The following is a 21,529-nucleotide window of genomic DNA, read 5'->3' as shown; positions in this document are numbered from 1 at the left end:
TTGTGAAATGTATCATTAATGTGTCTTGAATGGGATTATAAATATTTTGCGGGTGTAGAATGGGATCTATGTTGCTTCATATTTCTTTTAATTTTCAGATGAACATGGAGTCTCCTGGATTGTAATAGTTGGATTATATTTACAGAAATTTGTCTCTAGTTTCTCTATACAGACATTTCTTTTGATGCAAAAATTGCACCTTTGTCTTATTTGTGCAAATGCATCATTTAACATACCGTAAATTCTTGACAGACGTCATACTTACAGTGTAATATCAGCTGGTAACGGTGCATGTGGAATAACACTACCCCTCTGCCATTGATTATTAGCACAAATCCCTTTTATTTTTTCCAGGTTTACTATCTTAGTAAAAAGACTTGGGGAAAATGACAAAATATTTTGAAAGGCTTTTATTCACTTTAAAAATTCACCTTCTCTTTAAATTCTTGTCATCCATAAAAAGCATCAGGGCTCTATGTGCAATATCATTGCAGCGATTATGTTTTATCAAAGAACATTAAAAATCTCACCTGTCATGTAAACAGTAATGAAAAGAAACTAGCCAAAGGATAAAACATGTACACTTACATTAACAAATGTTGTACTTTACTGAAGAAACAAAGCAGATAATTTATTCTAATGCGTTAATAATAATTCTGATCAAAGTGCTGCTAGGTCCAGCCAATAAATATAACGTACATGAATTACACTGCTTTTTCTTTAACAGGCACAGGATGTGACAAAATTCCAATGTCTGGTTCAACTTCATATCTGACACCACAGTCTGACAAAAATCATAATCGTAATAATAGCAAAATTAGTCAGATGAAATCATTAAAAGCATGTACAAAAGCTTGGGCTATTTTTTCTAAGGTTTAAAATGGAGAGAACTTATCTTTCTGTTGCATGAACTTACCCTTAACTATCCACAATGACAAAAAAAAAAAAAAAAAACACATATCAAAGAAGAACCAGTTCACATTTAACAACTCATTATCAGAATATTGCCAGGTTGTTTCATGGTTTGCAAGTCTGTGTTTCAGCAGGTAGTAAGGTAAAGATCCAGCCCAGCTGGACCCACACTGTTCTCAGTCTCTACTTTGTCCTTCACTGAAGAGTAGTGCTTTTTCAGAAATATTAACAGTCACTCTCTCTTGGGTCACGACACCCAAGACTCAGAACCCCCTGACGGCAAAGTCTGAAATCAGGTGGGTTCCCTGCAGCGATACCCTGTGCACCTCTTGAGCTTCTGTTTGTTTGGGTTCAGTAGCAGCCATCTTTCCAGCTGCCGTCCCTCAGGGCACTCAGGGCCGCCAGACTCTTTGGAGGAGGCAGAAAACTGCAGAAGAAAAGAAACCAGTTAATTAAATACAAAGCCTTGATAAAGCCAAATAAAAACACAAACTATCCTTTTCAGTTATATCACCATGGCGCTGGGTTAACATGTCTACTTGTCTGCTGCATCTCATTCCCCCTCTCACTGCCTCCTCATTTCCTGTCTCTCTCAACTGTCCAATTGGTAAAAGGCAAAAAATACCCCAAAAAATACCTAAGGAAAAAAAACAACAACTTAAAGGTCAAACAATGTTTGATATTTAACACCACTCACAACCAGTGTCAGTGTTTACATGCATAGTACCAAATTGTGTACTGCACAGTACAGAGCTGCAACTGACAATCAAGGTAATATGTACAGGAAATACAGATAGGTAACAATAAACCTTGGCCAAAATGAAATTTGACTGAAACTTTTCAACGTTTAAATGTAAAACAAAACAAAACAAAAAAAAAGCAGGCATCAAGGGCACACTGGCTGCTTCAAGGGCAGTTTATTTTGTCCCTGTCCCATTTTGCGTCTGATCAGGCTACATTCTCAAAACCCTACTAGTCTAAGATTAATATGTAGTATGGATTTGGGGCACAGCACCAAATCCAGTTTCCACATGCACGCTTCCAAGTTTTGCAGTACAAACCGAGACATGTAGTGTTGCACTTCTGTAACACTGAACTGTAAAAAAGCAAAATATCAAAAATAAATTCAGCACGACCAGATAGCTTGTCTTTCTTTATTCTATTGTTTCTCCTTCCTTCTCAAAACCCAAACCCAAATTTGTTGTCCTCTAATTCCCAAGACCTGTAAACAGACATTGATGTGTTACACTGGTTAAGCTCCTGTGTGTTTTGTTGTAGATGCCCTTACCTGCGTGTGGGTGGGGTGATTTTGCTTGGACGTGGAACTCCACTCGTTCCTACAAAGGAAGCCGGGCGAGGAAGTGAGCTGCGGACCGGCTGGTTGGCGCTGGCTTTCAGGGGCTGTGGTACCAAACTGCTGCTGCTGGGTTTCAGGGGGTGAGGCAGCGCCACACTGCTCGGGATGGAGTGTAGACTGGCGGAGGTGGACAGAGAGGTGGAGGTGGGGCCCTGCTGCACCGTGGGGCTTACGTAGGCTGTGGCTTTCAGTGGGTGTCGGGGGGTAGTGGGGAAGTTTGCCACGCTCTGGACTCTCTGAATGAGCTGGCCTGGGGGAGGAACTGAAACACATGGGAGAGAAAAAGGTAAATGCACGATGATAACAACATCTGAAATGGCCACTATATTGTCTCATCAATAAATCATGAATGGCTGATTTATTCACAGACATGAGCAACAGGAATCTTACTGGATGACTGGAGTCGTGCGAGCCCACTGGACGAGTCAAAGCTCTGGCTGCTCCGCAAGGAGGATATCGTTGGTAAGGAGGAGGGGCCGTGGGAGGGTGGGTTGATGGGGGAAGCCAGACATGGAATACTGGGAACACTGGGCATGCTGGGAGCTCGGATCAGGTTTGGCATGCTTCTCCGTAGCTTGTCTATGCAACCACATTGAACAAACCAGATCATGTTTTGCAGGTGTTGACTCTTCAGAAATGCTTGAATTGTATTTCAAATATAAAGGGAATGATCTGATATTTTGACATATACAGTATAATGTGATATATAGATATAAATGTGCTGAGCTTTAGAGGTGCTGATAAGTGCATATTGTTAACTTTGGAAGGAGCTACGCTACATAGCTGTTTATGCTAAGCTATACTAACCAGCAGCTGGTTGTAGCTTCATACTTCCAAGTGTGGTATCTCGGAAGAAATAAATATTATTATATATTATATACATAATGTATTTCCCAAAATAGGGTAAAACATTTTTAAATTCCGACATCATTCATGCAACCGTTGAAGCAGAGCAGAGTGAACCTGAACTTTGGATGCTTTTTAAATCCTGTAAACAAGAGCACTCTTTAAATCTCTCTTGGCACATGGGGAAATCATCTGGACAGAAATGAGGGACAACTCAAATGTGGGTAATTCTGTCAAGACGCTTTCAGTCCGAACTGGGACATCCATCTCATTTCACAAGTAGTGCAGTGATGTTGTTATTTCGGGACGACATTTATTCAAGGAATCCACTCACCTGTGCTATTCCTGTATGCTGTGTGTGTGTCTGTGGTCAGGCTGCAGGGTCCGGAGTACTGGGAGAGTCCACTGAGTGAAAACTGAGGGGTGGTCGAGGTGCGTCTGCAGTCTCTGATACTGGAGAAGGTGTGGGAGTGGGGCAGGCTGCCCCTCTGCATAGACCCTGTGCGGAACAGTCGCGGCTGGGGGGGAGGGAGCTGGTCGTAGACCTCGTCGTCCTCGTCCTCCTCCTCCAGATCCATCTCGCTGCGCCTCAGGGAGTGTAAGGAGAAGCTGGAGCTGCGACGGCCGGCTGTGGCCGTGGCTGAGGTAGAGGCGTAGTCCTGTCGGAGACCTAGGAGGTGACAGATGGCGGCTTTTATCTTTGGAAAACACGAGCCTGAATCCCCACAATCCAAACAGTGTATGATACATTTCCTCCTGCAGGCACTCCTCATCTATTATTCAGCCATTGAATCAGACTGATACAGGAAAGTGTGTTTTTTCCCCCTGAAATCTCCTGCATAATTGAACAAGATATTACTCTCTGCTCGAGTTCAGCTGTTCAAAGGTCAAACAATTGTCTTAGTTTCAGCTTTACATCATTTCAGTCTCTTCTGAAGGCCATGCATCATTGTTTAATTATATTGATGAGTAGCCTAGTAACCCAGAAAACTGTGAGAGACAAATTCAAGCAACACGAAAATCATCTACATAAATCAGCTATTACATTAAAACCAGTCACCTGTTTTAATGTTATGGCCGATGGATGTATATTCAGTGTACAAATGCTAGACAACATATTTGTGTGATGATTTATTGACTCACTCTCCTCCTGAAGTCGTGCCATGACCTCCACGTCTGTCATGTCCTGCAGTTTGTAGCTCATAGAGATGGAGTCATCCTCCAGCTCCGACACACCCACCTCGCTGTCCACGGAAGACTGGGGGCTGATGGCTGCCTGCCGTCGGCCCACATCTTTAAAAAACACAGGAGAGAGGTGTGAATTTCACCGAGGTATTTTATTCACCACATGATACAGGCAGTCAACACACAGAGGTGATGTTTCCTTTACAGATGTGAAGTCTGTGTGTATATATCCTTCACAGAGTGCAGAAATGAATGAAGGCAGGTCGTCAGTGGGGTCTTACTGTGAAGGGTGGAGTTGGATAGGAAGGTGGGTGCTCTGTCAGTGAGGCTGCAGCTGGTCCTGAGCGGGAGACTCGGATGGAGAAGGGACTGACCAGGTGATGGCAACGGGGCTTGAAAGGTGAAAAAAACACAGCAGAGAAGAGAGAAAGATTCACACATCACTCAATCTAAACTTAACCTGTGCTCATATCGTGCAAAAGATTTTTTTTTTCTGGTGGAGATTGGAGTTTGCTTGTCTCCATCTGTCCCAGAACATGACCTTATAATCTCTTCTTTGCAATTTGCTGTAATCTGACTGTAAACTGCCAGTAACAGGTTGTTTAAGAATCTGGGTTATTTTATACAGGGAGCTCCAAAAGTATTTTGGAAGCAATAGATGCTTTTGGATTTGTGTCCATCTTATTAGATCAGATGGGAAAATGGGGCAAAGACTGTGACGTCCGAGGAGGGAGTTGGTTTTAATTTGAGCCAGGAAGATGGTCTGTTAAATCTGAAGTTTCACAGACTTTAAATTTTAGGTCCAAAAATAAGCTAATTAGCTGATATTTACACATCCTGTGAACATTTCTGTTATGGTGTTAGATTTGTGCAGGAATTGCTTGGCTGTTAGACATACTGTATGTGAAAATGAAAAAGGAGGCCGTGGTTGTATTGTGCAGTATCAGGGTGTGACAGTATGTAACTTTGTGAATATGGAGAATGCTATTCCAGATATATACGGTAAAAAAAGAAAAAGCTCTGATGTTATCATGTTAGCATTAGTAAATTTACACTTGGATTAATGGGACTCCCATTAGATTCGTCCAATTCAGTAAATACTGACCTAAGAGTGCTGCTAGATTATACATATTTTACTCTCTATTACTTTTTTTTTTTTTTTTTTAATCTCAATTCATCATCAGGGCACCAAGAAAATCTATTTTAATTCAATATCTGTTTGTAGATACTTAAATAATTTGACCTTTTCATGGCCTCAGAGCAAAAAAAAAAAACAGGGGGTCACACTAAGTTACAAGGATTTATCCTGTTGGGACCGTGAATATCTGTGAAATTTCAATAGATGCAATAGATCAAATTAATATTCTTTTAGATATATTAGTCTGAACCAAAGTGTTGAACCAAAACATGAACTGACACTGTCATGCCCAGAGACACACAGTTATCGTGGCCTTTGGCATTTTGGCAACATTGACTTATCAATTCATTGCAGCAGTACAACAAAAGCCAATCAATGACACAATAGAATCGCTTTAACTGCTCCTCTTTGATATGTGATAAACCCACTCACCCCAATTAAGATACAAAAAAACATCCGTGTGTTCATTAGCGTCAGACCATGACATCTACAAATGATCCTCAGATGACCCTGCTGTGGTTAATAAGCATGAGTTAGACACATGTTGTGTTGTGGTTGTGTTACCTGGGGACTCGGTTAGTGCAGCAGATTTAGAGTAAGGCAGGACGGGGCAGCTGAGGGTGGAGAGCCCCTCTATGCAGCTGTATGGACGGACGGAGGAGATTCCTCGCCACCGCTTAGCTAGACACAAGATCGCAGTGAAGGACAAGTTAGTCTGATTGCTTTACCATGCAAAACAAACACAGAGAGACACACACATGCATGCATACAGTGCATTGATTATATGCTAACTCACTCCATCCAAATGGTAATCTGCTTTTTACAGATCAGTATTGATGTTTTAAATGATTGGGTCACGGCTCAGACAGAAGAGGCTGATACAGTAAGACGAGGTTTAGCTTATACCGCAGCTTATTGGGCTAAACTACAGATTTTTCTGGAGGGGTCTTAGGATAAGCAGGGATTGTGCATGTAGGCTACATCTCATTCCCAAAAATTTGATTTACTACAGTCTACTTTGGGTGCAGAGGTTACATTTATATAGCTTACATTTTATCTGTATTAATTTCATGGAGCGACAAGGCTATAACACTTAAAATGTTTATAGGCTGTAACTATCATGATTAAAGCATAATTAGGTTTATAGATAAGTAGTATAAACCGCATATGGTTAGCTTGAAAACCCACTGGCTCCTATTAAATGACAATTAAAGCAATTAGTTGCAACTAATAAAAAATTAGAGAGCAGCGCTGTTGTTGTTGTTTTTCTGGCAGCGAATAGAGTCGACTTGGAAGGACACGACGGAGTTGAGATAATGTGCCTCCAACGTGTAAACACTGAGTTCAGGCTGACTGATCGGTAGTCAGAGTGGCACACACCTGACAGAGTGGAGCATTTGGCATTCCTGACGCAATTAGGCTCAAAGACTACAGGATAAAAACTTGCATTCACACCAAGTTGCACAAACAACGGCCGCTGGAGCTCAGGGACAAGGATGTATTCATGACCCATAGGAGGAGAGCCAACCTTCACTGAATACAGCTTCAGAGAAAGAAGAGGACCTCAAACCGTACACACACTAATGAGACATCCAAACAAACACTAACTGAAACACAGATTTGAATCACAGCGGGGACACAACAGACCCCCCCCCCCCCCCCCACCTGAAAATATATTTGAAATCTCTTTTTATATTTTAAAAATAACAGAAGAGATGTGTTCACACAGATGACATGTGCAACAGTATGTGCTTTGACAACATAAGAGGTTGTTTTGAGCAAATCTACCTCAAAAAAAAAAAAGAAAAAAAGAAAAACTCAATGTAATGTAAGCATGGTTTCTATGGCAACCATATCCCATTTGCAGGAGAGTGGACACAGTGAAGCACCACATCTAAAAGTGGGTCCACCACCAGCTAATGTAATTTTGTAGCACACTAGCAGTCTGATTCTGTGAAAGAGGGGTTCCTAGTATCCTGTTAGTACATATAAACATCACCATCATCCCCAATGTGCTTAGAGAAAACAGGATATTATGGGATGAAAACCACATATCCAGATCAGCAATGAGCAGAGGTGCATCCTCAACATGAGTTATGTCGTTTTTAGTCAGAAAAAATATAATAATATTATGATTATCCGTGATTTAATGAACGGCAGTGGTAATAATAACTGCAGATACTGATACTGACATTGTTAAAATGGCTCAGTCAGCACAAAAAATGACAAACTGGAGAGCTGAATGTGGAGGAGTCAAAGACGGCGACATCCCCAACCATCAGCAGCCTGGATACTGTTACAGTCATGTAGACAGGCAGCTGAATAATCGGGTTTTACTCTGTTCTATGCAAATCTTCTCATGTATTCTAAATATAATGAAAACCAGGGCAGGACTTGAAACCAGGACACTAGTGTGCATGACAAATTCCTAAATCATTTTCAAGTCACTTTATGGCCAAGCCCCCATATATATAGTATACATATATATTGCTGACCTTTTGACCCCTGACATCACTGAGTGGCCGCTTAGAGTCAGAATCTATTGGCCCATATCCTACGCCAAATGCAAACCTAAAGGTCATTGCTGCTTTGACTGCATACTTAATTGGCAGAGACTGTTGATAGTTTTACAAGAAAACTTATTAGACTGGCCTTTTATTAGTCCCAAGTGTGATCTGGGTGGGGCTTGTGCTGTTGGTGGTGCATGTTTTATGTTTTATCTGCCTGTATTGATATTTGAAGTTGTTGTAAAGCACTTAGTGACCTTTATTTTTAAGGTGATACACACAAAAAGCTGTATTATAGGATCAATACCACTTTCCCATGTGTCTGTTCAATATGATATTATCTTAGCTTAGCATATGGACTGAATTTAAAATGAGAATTTAAAATGGATTTTCCATTTAAACCGTAGATATACGTATGCGTATATCTAAAACACTTGTTGGTGGTGTAGTGTAATAATGGTGATACTCTGAGAGGTTTTTAATCTCTATAATCTGTACCCTCCTCTATACTGTTTCCCACTAAACATGCTGTAATTCCATCCAACAGCACAGCATGAGTTCCGCCAAATGGAAACGCAGAATAGCAAAATCCCTTAAACTGATCTTAATTGTTCTCTGGAGGCAGTGATATGTGTCAGAATGGGAGTCCGTCCAACTCCATTAGAACAGAAATAAACTGTGTGGGAAGTTGGCTGAGGTCCTCTAAAGCCAATAAATTCAAAACCAAGCGAGTTAGACGGTCAAACGGTTTGAAACGACTGAGCCTCGTGAAGTGAAACTCTCCCACGGCTCAGAAGCTGCGGCTGAAATCCTGCTGCTGCACGTGGAGACATTTTGCGGGTGAAGTGTGTCACAGCTTATAATCACATGTCAGGAAGCCAGAAAGAGACAGATGTCCAGATGTGGCTGCAGATGCAAGGCAGTTAATCTGACTGACTGAGTAGTACACTGGTACCTTGGTCCAGTCTGTGACAGAGGGTCATCTTCGCCAGCTCCACCTCAGGCCCCGGGCGGTCCAGTACCTGCCTGCACCACTGGAGAGGACTGAGGATGCTCTCACCCTGCAGCTTGGCTTTGGGACTCACATAGAGCCTGAAACAGAAAGAAGAAGAAGCCACAGTTTAGTCCCAACACCTTTATAGCACATAGTTACTTTACAGTGAGAACTGAGGTGAAACGAGCTGCTGTATGTTACTGCCAGAACAATCTGTGTCCACATAAAAAAGCAGCTAGAGATCTTTGGGGGTTGAGTTTTACAATGGCAATAATTCTCAGATGCACAACCCAGTTAAGGTGAAGCCTTTTTATAGGAAAGGTAAACCTGCCTCTGTGCAGAGGGGAGTGTTTGTCATGAAATCCAAACGCCAATACACTATTAAAGCTCCAACCATCCACAAAGACCAATTCACATTTTATTGGCGACAACATGAACCATGAAACCAAAGGTTTAAAATAAAAGATGGACACAGATTCATTCAGTGCATTGAGTATAGTATAAGTCACCGTAGGGGTTGGGATATTATCTCTTCAACTTAGGATCGATCGGTAAGAATCAGGATAATCAATACTGCTTTTCACTATGATGTATAAAAATAGTTTGGGATTTAATACAACAAATGTTTGCTGAAAATAATCAGTCATTGCTTCACTAGATCTTTCCTCCACAGCCAGAAAAAAGTGGAAGAATCTGGACCCTGGATCTTTGTTCTAATCAAATCTATTTAGATGTGTGTGACTGTGCTACACTGGGGTGACAGGTTCCCACCAATGAACTAAACTAGATGATGAAAAAAATGATGTGTCACCTCTGTGAGTTAAGATTACGAACCAGGCAGAAGAAACCAGGCCATGGTGCCATACACTGACTTGTGGGATGAGTTAGTTATGTTAAATGGACTGACACAGTGGGTAGCTGTACGCTGGATGCGATCAGCGCTCCCTTTAACTGTGTGCTACATTTTTCCACATCATCACATCAGATACATAAAGCAGCAAACGGTTCAGCAGTCAGCATGTCAGTGAGCTCTCCAAGTCAGCAGCACATACAGCATTTCAAAGTAGTCCAGCCTGGGGCTGAACACTGCACACAAAGCCGAGCTGTTTGATCACAAGCTGAAGGGGGTCACTGTTTCTAATTTCATCCCAGTGCTGTCTTACTCTGAACTCATACCTATGCTGCAGACACAGTGCATTCTGGGATGCCCAAAAGCTTGTATCAGATCTAGTTTGTTCTTCCCCTCTCCTGCAAAAAAAAAAACACCTCACAGTGAGGCTGTTTACCAGTGTCTGTGAGTCCCCTCTTCTACCACAGGGATCAATAATGTGATCAATAAGAGCATACATGGCAGAGTCGCATTACACATGATGTCTCAAAACAGTGGCTCGTCACAGTCTTGTGGCCTATGAAGCATCTGCTGGTGGCTCATTAAAAACACAAAGGGCGCAGATGCTTTTCTATGAATCCACAAAAAAAACAACACACTGAATTGCATTCATATACAGGTGCAATAAAGGGGGATTTGATATAAACAGAGCAGTTACCAGCTATCAGGCTCTCCGATAGGGAGCACGGTGTTCAGGTCCAAAACATCAACCTCATCCAAAACAGTTGTGGCTCCAGCGGCGCCGCTGTCCTCCCCAGCGGCGTCGGGAGACACCGAAGTCGGCTGGAAATAGGCGAACGGCTCCTCGGCTGGACTCCGGGGTCCGGGGGCACACGGATGCGACTGGGTCGGACTCGAAATGCCATATTTAGAGGAGAAATTGTCTCCCGGGCACGTTGTGCCACCGTGCAGACACGACAGCGAGGTCTGGAGATGATGAGGGCCGATGGAGCAATTGTTTACAGCGTTCGCTCGTGTCCGCAATTGTTCGTTTTGCTTCTCTAATTTTCGGACCAATTCCTGAAGCTTCAACACCTCCAGCTCCGCGTTAGTGATTTTACTGTTGCCATTGACGTCTGCCATCATCTGGGGGTTCAACACTTCTGCTTCCATTTGGTAAAAAGCACATTGAGAGGGGCTAAACACAGCACGGCCTGCCTGCAGAAGGTCCTATTCAATTCAGAGAGGGTGTCCAGATTCCCCTGTTTAAAGCTACTACACACACACACTCTCTCTCTGTCTCACTCACACACACACACATACACACACACACACTGATACACACACTGATGCTGCTGCTGCTGCTGCTGCTGCTGCTGCTGGTATGACTGCACAGCTTCCCTCTCATTGGTCAGCAGCTTGGAGTTAAACTCCCATCACACCACTGCTGAGACAGTATTTATAATGGGTAGCTTTGCACGTATAACACACACACGCACACACACACATACAGTGCACGCAGATTTTCCCATGTTGGAACTATAAATAGTGTGACCCTTATCAACAACCCATACATTAAGTTAAAATTAAATGGCCTGATAGGTAACGCTTTACAAAAGACTCAGCAAAGTCATCATGAAGAGGGGGAGCTACAATTAAGAGATGTAAAACAACCACACAGAGACACAAAACAGCCACAAAGAGACTCAAAACGATCACAAACAGACAAGCAATTGCAACAAAGACACACAAGATGGCAACAAAAAGATAGTTAGCAACCACACAGAGACATAAAACATTCACAGAGGCTCACAAACACACAAATCACTCGATGCAAAATGGCCAAAATAAGACACAAAAATCATAATAGAGGCCTGAAAAGCTAATAAAAAAGGGGGGGGGGGGGGGGGGGGGGGGGTCACGGCACACTCATTCATTCATGAAATGTGTAAAAGTAATCACACAAGAATGAAATTATACTTATTAATATTCCTCAGCATACAGTAAAACTGTATCTCTGCTTCTTTCCCTTTTGTCATAGAATCACTATTTTATTTTATACATAGGATAATAACACAGAAACTGCACTGTTGCAACTCAGGCAATAACAGGGTTTCTCCATATGTGTGAAAAGGGTCAGTCATGCTGAAATTACAGTCTCTGTTCTATTTAAAGAAGAAAAAGAACAAGAGCTGTGCATTTGATTCCATGAATTTGAAATAAATATAGTTTCAGTATTTCTGTAGAATTTAACTCAGTGATACAGTTTCTGCTTCATAAATTACAACACAACAGTATAAACTTAACATTTAAGGATTGATTTGGACAAAAAAGAGGCAGTTTTTACACCAAAAGAATGGACACACTTTGCTATTTTTTGATATAAGCATGCATCAATTGCCTTTATTGCACACACAAAAAAGCCCCCGGCCCTAAACATCGCAATATCTCATCACATCACAAGCAACAGTCCCCCCACAGGCAGCATTCTTAGTACGGTAGCTATCATAAATGCTATCTTAAACAAAACAAAAAAGAGATACACACAGCAAGTTACAAATGTGTTCACATGTTCCTTAAAAAAACTTCTGTAAGATCTGTAATTTAACTTTTCACTCATTGAAATACCTTGATTAACACCCGTTGTCTTGTGAAAAACTCAGTGCATGAGAACCAGTGTCACCCAAATACATGTTGATAAACAAAAATGTACTTGTGTTGAATCTCCACTGAAGGCTCAGGAGCAAATCAGCGTCGCCACTTATCTGTGGGGGACAAAAATTAAACATTATACACAAATATTTCTACTTTTTTTTTGTACTTTGACATTCATAAGGATGTATTTTCTTTTTTTTTTCTTTTTTTTTACCTCTGGTGACTTCAAAGCAGTTCTCACAGTGCACCATGCGCTTGTAGACCCACATGCTGTCTCCAGCTTTCAGATGACCCAGAGTGCAGTTACACACCTCACACTGTTCAGACACAAACAAACACTCACATGAGGAAAGAGACACACGCTGAGCTGTCAGCTGCACAGTTCCCTATGACATCTGCTTACATATTAGTGCTCATGTAAGTATTTTGAGGTGCTTTTACCCTAGTATTTTGGTTTTTATGCAGATCCGAAATCTGAAAGTTGTGTTACAGCCTCTGAACATCCACTCAGGTGTTTCCAATTGCCGCAGCTGATTAGACATCTATTCATGTGTGAATATTAAGTGGAGGTACTCAGGGAATAACACTGTGTGCTAATGCCACAGCACTCATGTCCCACAGGTATAAGTAATGACTGGTTGATAAAAGTGCGTCTAATTAGGTAATAACATGAGGGAATACCTGTCTGAATGAACTGTGGGTGTGAAAAGTGGAAACTGTTTTTGTTGCTGTGGCCTATTCATTGTGAACCATTGATAATTTGATTTTAAACTCCACAGCCATGGCTCAACTCATTCAATAAAATACATAGCCTACATCAGTCACAACATTATGGCTGATCAATGTGCATGATCTCATGGCAATACTGTGATAACATTATTAAATACTGAATTCATCATTTATAAAGATTTTCTTTTACCTCATACATAATTAGTATGTGATTCATCATTTATATAGGCTACTATCTTATAAATGCTAAATCCATCATTTAAGTATGAAAGTATTAAACACATTATGTTCTTATCAATCAAGAGTTAAAAATGAATAATTTTGTTTATAAATTACATACTAATACGTATCGTTGTATAGGAAGAATGCTTTATTAAGAATTAAGGTTTTAATAATGCTTAACTAATGCATAATAATCTATAGTTATTATTATAGTATTATTATAGTATAATATTATTATTATAGTAATAAAACGCATCAGTGGTAACAATTGACTCCACTATAATGAGTGTATTTACTTTAGATATGTTAAAATGCTATTGTGCTCACTTTGAAGCAGGTGGTGTGGCAGTTTATCTTCATGTCATCCAGGATCATCTTGGCCTCACCGATGAAGGGTTTACGGCAGGAGGTGCACAGGTCCTTCTCATGCACCAGCCTGTAGGGGGACAGAGGTTTGTAAAGTGTTTTATATTACAACATATTAAAGAACATTTAGTGTAATCTAAGTTTGTTTTTGACTGTGGAAACAATAGTGTGGAGAAACAACACAACAATACTCCTGTAGTGCCACTTTTTGTGAAATGTCATGACCATTATGGGACAGATTGGAATAGAATCTGTTCCCCACATTCATGGTTCCCAGATGAGGAACCCTAATCCCTTTAGTGATTACTCAACTTTTCCTTTCATGCCACTCTTAAGATGTTTTTGAGTGAAATGCCTCAATAACTCAAACATCTGGTTCATTTATGTTCACAATCAGCACTTGCGTGTTAGCGTGCCAGCAAAACCAACGTTTCCAAAGTCAAGCCAGACCACTGCTGTTTTTTTCCTACCTCTCTGTGTAAACACTCTTCACAGAGGATGGAGTGTTGATTGAAAGGATGTCATCCGACCTGCTGTGAGAGTTAAAGAAGGAGAAGTTGCTTTACTTTTCCATCATGTTTATACAACAATATTACACTCAGTCATGATTAGTTTAATCTAATACCTGCCGCTCCTGTACTTTGTTGAGCTGTAGGTAGAAGGGGAGGTGACACTGGTGTACTCATAGCTGTACAAAGACAAACATGGACCACAGATTGCATGAGACGATGATGAAAAGTAAAACCATTATGTAGAGTATGTACATGCCAACAGAGCATATTATATGTTACATTTTAATCTGGTATGTGTGTGTGTGTGACTGTGAAAGATAATAAGAGAAGTCATATGATTATTACGTGGGCTTGGTGCTGACGCTGTAGGTGCTGCGGATGGACGGAGAATCATCACCGTGCACGCTGTAGCTGTGAGTCAAAAAGGCAGTGAAACCAGTTAGATGCTCATGAATTTATTTGATTTTATGTTATCATTTAATATCAGAAATAGGTTTCTGTTGTCTACTTGGATTAACTCAGCTCTTAGAAAGATTCTGTTTTATTTAGCCATTGCAACTGAAAAATAAACCGCTCATATAAATAATATAGGTTGGTGTTTTTTTCATTATAATTATTTTACTTTCTTACGAGAAAATGAAGCTTTGTCTTTGTGGGATAATGACAGAATTAATTTAAGATGTGCCAGAGATTTCGGTCACACATTAGGTGGAGGTATAATAATCGGCATCTGTCATCATCCAGTATCAATATGCCACAGTCATTGAAGACAGTCAGTTAATGTAGTTTAATGACGTAATCAGGTTCACTGGGATTGGGCCAATAAAACAGAATCCTCCTTAACCTACTCTAGATGTGTATACTGTCATAAAGTTATTTCAGCCTGTGTCAGACCATTTTTTTTTTTTTTTTTTTTTAACTTTCTTTTTAATTTTTGATTTACATTGACAGCAAGACAAGCTCATCAGAAAAATAACACAAACTTACAGCCTTCCGCTGTCACGAAAAACAACATACAACACAAAATAATGTGTCAGACCTTGATTGAAGAGATAAACAATGCACTGATATTTTCTGCTCCCTTGACATTGCTACACTGAATGAAGTTGGGAAAACAAAGTTTTACTTTATTCTGATCTCAATAAAATGTTTGAATCTGGCTGTTTAGGGCCAATCTCGAGGTTATATATATTCCACAATCACCTGTCGACATGCTTACTGTACCTGCTGTTTTTCACAGTGTAGGTTGGGGATGTCAGAGTTGGGCTGTCTCCGCTAAACGGCAAAAAAAGCAAAATGTGATGAGAAAATGTTTGAAATGCACTGTGCGCATAAATAAACAAAACATTCTCAGTCGTTCATTCCCAGCACTCACCCTCTGCTGCTCTCCACTGTGATAATCTCTCTTGATGTGACGCTTGAGCTATATTAGTGACAACAATAACAATGCCTCGATGAAATGACAGGGTAATTATGTGACTTATTTTGACAGTGATTTAGTTGAGAGTCTATCACCCACCTGACAGGCGATGTAATGGCCTTAGGCAGCAGGGTGTCATACAGGTCATCTTCAGCCCTGCAAAGACAACAATATTATAAGCATACAGGGAATAATAGAGTGCAAAGTGTATATTTATTTTTAGAAATGATTGATTAAGACTTATCTTACCTAGAGGAAGACCTTCTTGTGGTTTTAACAACATCTCTGGAAAAAACAAAAACAAGTATGTTTATCTAAATGCCTGGTGTCTAATGTCACTGCCAGAGTGAATGTTAATGTGCAGAGACTCACCCATTGGTGCTGCTCTTCACTGTCACAGTCTCAGTGACAGTTGTTTTGCTGTAATAAAACAAATATTACAGATTTATTACTAGTAATTGATAGTAAGAATCAATGATTATAGTGTAAAATGTGTGATATAACTTTACTTTAAAGTTTAATTAACATGGAGTTATAGACACAAAGATATATTTTATATTAATACACCTGTGATTTAATGTATTGTCATTTACTTTATGTTTACACTGCCTCTATTGTAGTGGCCTATAGCCCATCTATTAAGCTGCTTACAACTCATTATATATAGCAATTATAAATGCTCAATACGGGGTCCATTTTGACCAGTTTCTGACTGTGAATGTTACCTGTCCGGGGTGCCATTTTTGATGGAGCTGGGGATGAGTGTATCATAGAGTTTGTCCTCAGAGCTGCAGATAAACAATTTAAATAGAAGGGTTAATTAATTTGTTAATCAGCAGTTAATCTAATAGCACCACATCAAGACCAGACTGAGTAAAACTGTGGTAGTAAAACCCCAAAAGTGTATTGCACTGATTACAGGTGTTTTTTAATCACTTACGAATCAAACATATTTTGAAAAGAAAGAATATTCAGTGATTTAGTCCTTCAAAAAATATATATTCTCACTTAAATTTGAAAATAAAGCCATATTGATTTGATGGCAATACTACATCTCTCCACTGTGATCCTGGCTGTACGATTGGAAATCACAGAAACTCACTGAAGCAAACATCAGGTCATCTAGATGTTAGATTTGCCCACATACATGCAGAAGTGGGGATGAAAAGTCGTATAAGGGCTCAGCGACAGTATATAGAAGATAAACGCACGGCAAGGATTGTTTTGGGAAAGTAGTGGAGCTCGATTGAGGAGGAATATGATATACAGTACAGATATCATAAAGCTAACTTGGAGATAAAGTGACCGAAACAGCCCAGATAAAACCCACCTGCTGCTTTCCACTACCACAGTCTCAGTTGTTTCATTAACTTTGTCTTCCCCACTGTACGAAAATTTATTAAACATAGGTTAATAATACAATAATTTAACATAAATTATGATTATGTTAAATTATGGTTCTACTGTTACAGCTTTAATAATCAGAAAGTACATTACCCCTTGGTGGTGACAGTCTCCGTCACTTTGGTGGTTTTGGTGGGTGACAGGTTGGAGTACAGTGTCCTGTGAGAAAAAGATGTAAGAGCTAATCAGGACAACAACAAATCTTTCTCTTTTTTTCCAGTATGTTCATATTTTTATACCCTTTTGTTGAGGATACTGTATTGAGCTTTTTTGTTTTGGTATTTTTCATTTTAGTTAGAAACAACAAATATTTATTTTTATTTATTTTTTTGGCTTTAATTGACAGGATAGTTGAGAGAGACAGGAAATGGGTGCAGAGAGGGGGGGAATGACACGCAGGATAGAGCCGCTCGGCGCAGGATGCGAACCGGGATCGCCTGCAGTGAGGACTATAGCCTCAACACATGGGGCGGGTGCTCTACCAACTGAGCTAAACACCGCCCCAGAAACAACAAATATTTAATAATAGTATATATATTTACCCTTTGGTTGAAGACCTGACCCGCTCAGTGAACGTCTCAGTCTTGGTGGGGGTTTTAGCCACAGGGGATCTGCAAAGAGAACAAAACCTTTGGTTATGAATCTGATACAGATTCAATGGGACAATAAGACAACACACATTAATGTTTAATTAATTAATGCTTTACCTAACAGACTGGGTGGTGGTGATGGTCTCAGTGGTGGTTTTGCCATCCACGGTGACTGTAGAGGTTGTGGTACTGAAGGTGTGATAAAAACACAAAGTCATGCATTATCTTAATTGTTTGATGATCTGCTGTTTTTTGTTATTGTTTTGTTTTTTTGCATTGTGTTTAACAGACAAGAGCTTTACATACGTGCCAGACTTCCCGCTTGAATAGCTGCAACAAAGAGACAGATTATTAATTATTTACTAAAAAGAAAAACACAAGATATTGCACCGATATTTGTGTTATTATGGAAAGGTACCTTCTGGTGTAGGAGGGTGTGTTGTGGCTGCAGGGGGAGAAAAAAAGCATTGTTCTGGTTAAATGACTGAAACTGGTACATAAATAATCAGGAAAAAAACAAACTATAGGCTAATAGAGTTTGCACACTGCACCAACCTGTTCTTCAGGTCGTCTTGACTCCCACCAAATCTGCAATATAACATAAATCATAACAGATGCTTCTTGCCATGGCCTGCTTACATACAGTCAACTTAAAAAAAATTATCAGGTCGTTTTAAGTATTAGTATTGGAGAAAAGATACCAGAACTATGTTTACGTAAATGATACCTCTTAGTGAGAGCCTGCACAGACGTTGGCGTGCTTTTGGTTTTGGTGGTTTTTACTTCATCACCGCCTGAGCTGTGAGCAGAATACAATAAATGACCTTAAATAAATAAGACTAATGACTGAAAAATATCATTTACAATAAACCCCATTCACCATTGTTAAGTGATAGCTTTTCCATTATCTTGCCCAAATGGTTTGGTTGAAAAAGCTAAACCATTTGTTTTTTTTGTTTTTTTTTACCTTGTGAGATTCTCATTGGATTTGTACTGGCTCAGAATACTTTTGCCAAAGTTTGGGTCCCGGCTGGAGGAGATGAAAAGAATAAGAAAATTATTTCAGTCACACTCCCACAGATGATTCAACACTGTGACTTGCAGAAGGAATGTAGAAGGAGGCTTCCCTGAGACAAAAAACCCTGACTTGGTTGCGACATGAAAAGGTCACACCCAACCGTTTCAACCATTCCTGATGCTCAAGTAGAACACAGCTGAATAGAGTTCCTGTTTGAGCATCTATTATTCATTTACTGTCAGGATCCATAACCCATTAGCAGCAACTACTCCTCATTTCTGTCAATACATTTTAAACATCTGTTATCTGTAACATTATATTTACACTCATTTACTGTATCTTGAGGTTGAGAAACATCCTTTTCTTTTCTCTATTAATTTCAGGAAATTGTTTTCTCAGTTTATGACGTCTTTCACGACTTACTCGACATACTCGTCCTCATCGTCAGCTTTTCTGATCCAGCTGTTGTCTTTCAGCAGAGACGACTTCTTCTTGCTGTCCTCGATTACCTGGCTGGGCCGGACGGTCTGGGCTGCAAACACGAGACAAGGAAACCGTCACATATATACCTGACACCTGCTGCATTGTTTGGTAAATATTTATGGAGAACAATAGCCGATTGTGCTTGAGACTTTACAGAACGTACATTATATATTCTTCTTAAAAAAAAAAAAAAAATCTGATATTATGTAAAGAAACATTATGTGGCTCACTTAGAAACTGGACAAATATACATTTTTGGATTTCTTTTCAGTTTTTACATTTTTATTGATTATTTCTGCTCTTATTGGATATAAACACTTTATTGCACAGCCCCAAGAATATGCTGTTATTTGTCAAACATTTTCAGATGGTTTTGTATTATTTCATTTTTAAAACTGTACTTTTATAATACATAAAGTATATAATTTGATTCGTCACTCCCTACACAATGTATGCAGTAAAATGCAAGTGGCTGTGTAAAAAGACAAGAGATCAAAATGTAATTATCATGTAATAAACATATAACAAGAATCAGCAATAAAAAGAAAAGAGATGTAAACGGTTAGGGGTTTCGGCACTAATACTTACATGTATACCTGCTCATCTTGTAACTTCACCTGTTAGGTGTGAGAAAAGAAGAGGGGAAATCACCACACAATGAAATTGCAGTGCATTAGCCACTAGGTGGTACTGTAGACTGAGAACTACACAGGACAGCACAATGCCTGTTCTGTGTTGACGTTTCACCTGAGAATTGCATTTGTGCGAATCCAACTCAAAAAACTTCAAGAGTCATTCCTTTTAACTTACAACAATTATTTTCTCCTTACACGCTCTGATGGAGACATTTTCATCCGGATGGGTGTGTCAGCGTCACTCTGGGTGTGTTACTGTCACTGCTGTATGTCAACTCAGGATCTGCTCAACCCCAGACTCACTGATTTAAGTCCTAAACTGGTTTGTCTTGATCTGAACCCACATTGGGACACACCCACCCTCTATAACACACCTTGTCCAAACACACCTTTGTCAGCAAAACAGAGGGGCGTACCAGAGACATGCCATTAACTATTGATGATAAAGATAGTGGCCTTTCGACTACACTCTGCACTCCGGCACAAAAATGCTTTAACGTCAGAGGCCCGAGGGCAGCCATCTACAGCTGTGAGGGAACTTTAAACCTGTGTTCAATCATCTGACATATAAGCTATTGCTATAGGTGATATTTATTTGCCCCATAACAAATGAGGAAGTTTTGTATCTCTTCCTGTCATATACGTATATGACAGGCCCATGTAAAAGATGTTTTGAGGTAAAGAGCTGAAACACAACTAAAAAAAGAAAAAAAATCCTTGATATTGAAATCACCTAATCAAAATAATATATTACTTATTATTCAAATACAGTGTCCATTCCTGAATTTGACCCTGAATACTCTCTGACAATATACTGTAATATTGTGTGGCAGATTTCAATGTTATTTGGCAACTGAAAACATTTTTCAAGTCAGAACCTGCTGTACGGACTGACACTGTCAAAATCATATAACGATATTTTCAATATTTGACTTGCAAATACTGGACGACAGTAATGAGGTTCATATTAATCAACAATAGAAGAAACTTAAAAGCGTGTCCTGTCCTAGCGTGTGAATGTATCAATGAGACACTGTCCAATGTCCTGTGTATTTCCTGTACCTGTGGATGAAGTCACTAAAAAGCAGACTCTATAATGAATTCAGTACAGCTATAATTGCACCATTACATTATTTTCTCAGGGACCCATTGCACCTTACTGCACAAAACCGAGCTGAGACCAAACACAAGCTATCATTACATTTTCTCGTTAAATGGAAAATCACAGGTACATTAATTGGAATAAAAAACTGAAACAGGTTACGTACCTCCACAGTTAAGCTCCGGGTCCCGATGAAGAGCCAATGAATTCTCACTAGTTCACCTGTCTGTCCTGGCAGTGTGTAATCCCAGCCCTGTCATTCCTCTACCTTTAATGGCAGGGGAGGAGATTCCAAGGCCACCCACGGGAGTGGCCACACACAACAATCAAACAACATGCTCTCTTGCCCTCTCACTCCTCGTCTTAATAATTGTTCTGCATTCTCCTTCTAAGTTGGAAAAAAAAGGCCTTGGGTGGGGTGCTGAAGGACCTGTAATTCAACTAAGTGTCACTTTAGCATCAGAAAGCACATCTTCAAAGTTGGTGTGAGATTTCTTGCTTTTCTGATTTATGATAAGCCTGAACTGAATAATATATGATTTAATAGAGACAGAGACATCCATCATTATTCCTTGTGATATAATACAAGCTATAATATAGATACTGCTCTGCGCTGAGGTCCAAT

At 39.9% G+C, this 21,529-nt stretch overlaps 2 protein-coding genes across 2 annotated transcripts; both read right to left on the bottom strand.

Moving 5' to 3' along the window:
• Positions 1–1,263: 1,263 nt before the first annotated feature.
• slain1a (SLAIN motif family, member 1a) lies at positions 1,264–10,941 on the bottom strand (the record flags this gene model as incomplete). Its single annotated transcript, XM_083996684.1, has 9 exons — positions 1,264–1,339; positions 2,201–2,531; positions 2,660–2,848; positions 3,450–3,785; positions 4,259–4,408; positions 4,582–4,692; positions 6,003–6,119; positions 8,901–9,037; positions 10,487–10,941. The coding sequence occupies 9 exons, from the start codon at positions 10,939–10,941 to the stop codon at positions 1,264–1,266; spliced, it is 1,902 nt and encodes a 633-aa protein (XP_083852810.1).
• A 1,460-nt stretch (positions 10,942–12,401) lies between these two features.
• scel (sciellin) lies at positions 12,402–21,113 on the bottom strand. Its single transcript, XM_083995993.1, has 19 exons — positions 21,071–21,113; positions 19,756–19,784; positions 19,108–19,216; positions 18,634–18,696; positions 18,394–18,465; positions 18,222–18,254; positions 18,085–18,111; positions 17,973–17,996; positions 17,784–17,855; positions 17,619–17,687; positions 17,170–17,235; positions 16,398–16,460; positions 15,772–15,828; positions 14,598–14,663; positions 14,366–14,428; positions 14,211–14,270; positions 13,702–13,810; positions 12,638–12,740; positions 12,402–12,533 (listed from the first exon to the last, which is right to left on the bottom strand). Exons 2-19 carry the CDS (start codon positions 19,769–19,771, stop codon positions 12,517–12,519), a joined length of 1,089 nt encoding a protein of 362 aa, XP_083852119.1. The 5' UTR covers positions 19,772–19,784; positions 21,071–21,113; the 3' UTR covers positions 12,402–12,516.
• Between the last annotated feature and the right edge of the window lie 416 nt (positions 21,114–21,529).

This window comes from Trachurus trachurus, assembly GCF_905171665.1.
Source record: "Trachurus trachurus genome assembly, chromosome: 21".
Lineage (NCBI taxonomy): Eukaryota > Metazoa > Chordata > Actinopteri > Carangiformes > Carangidae > Trachurus > Trachurus trachurus.
Note: the sequence above shows the minus strand (reverse complement) of the source record. Positions and strands in the feature narration are given on the sequence as shown.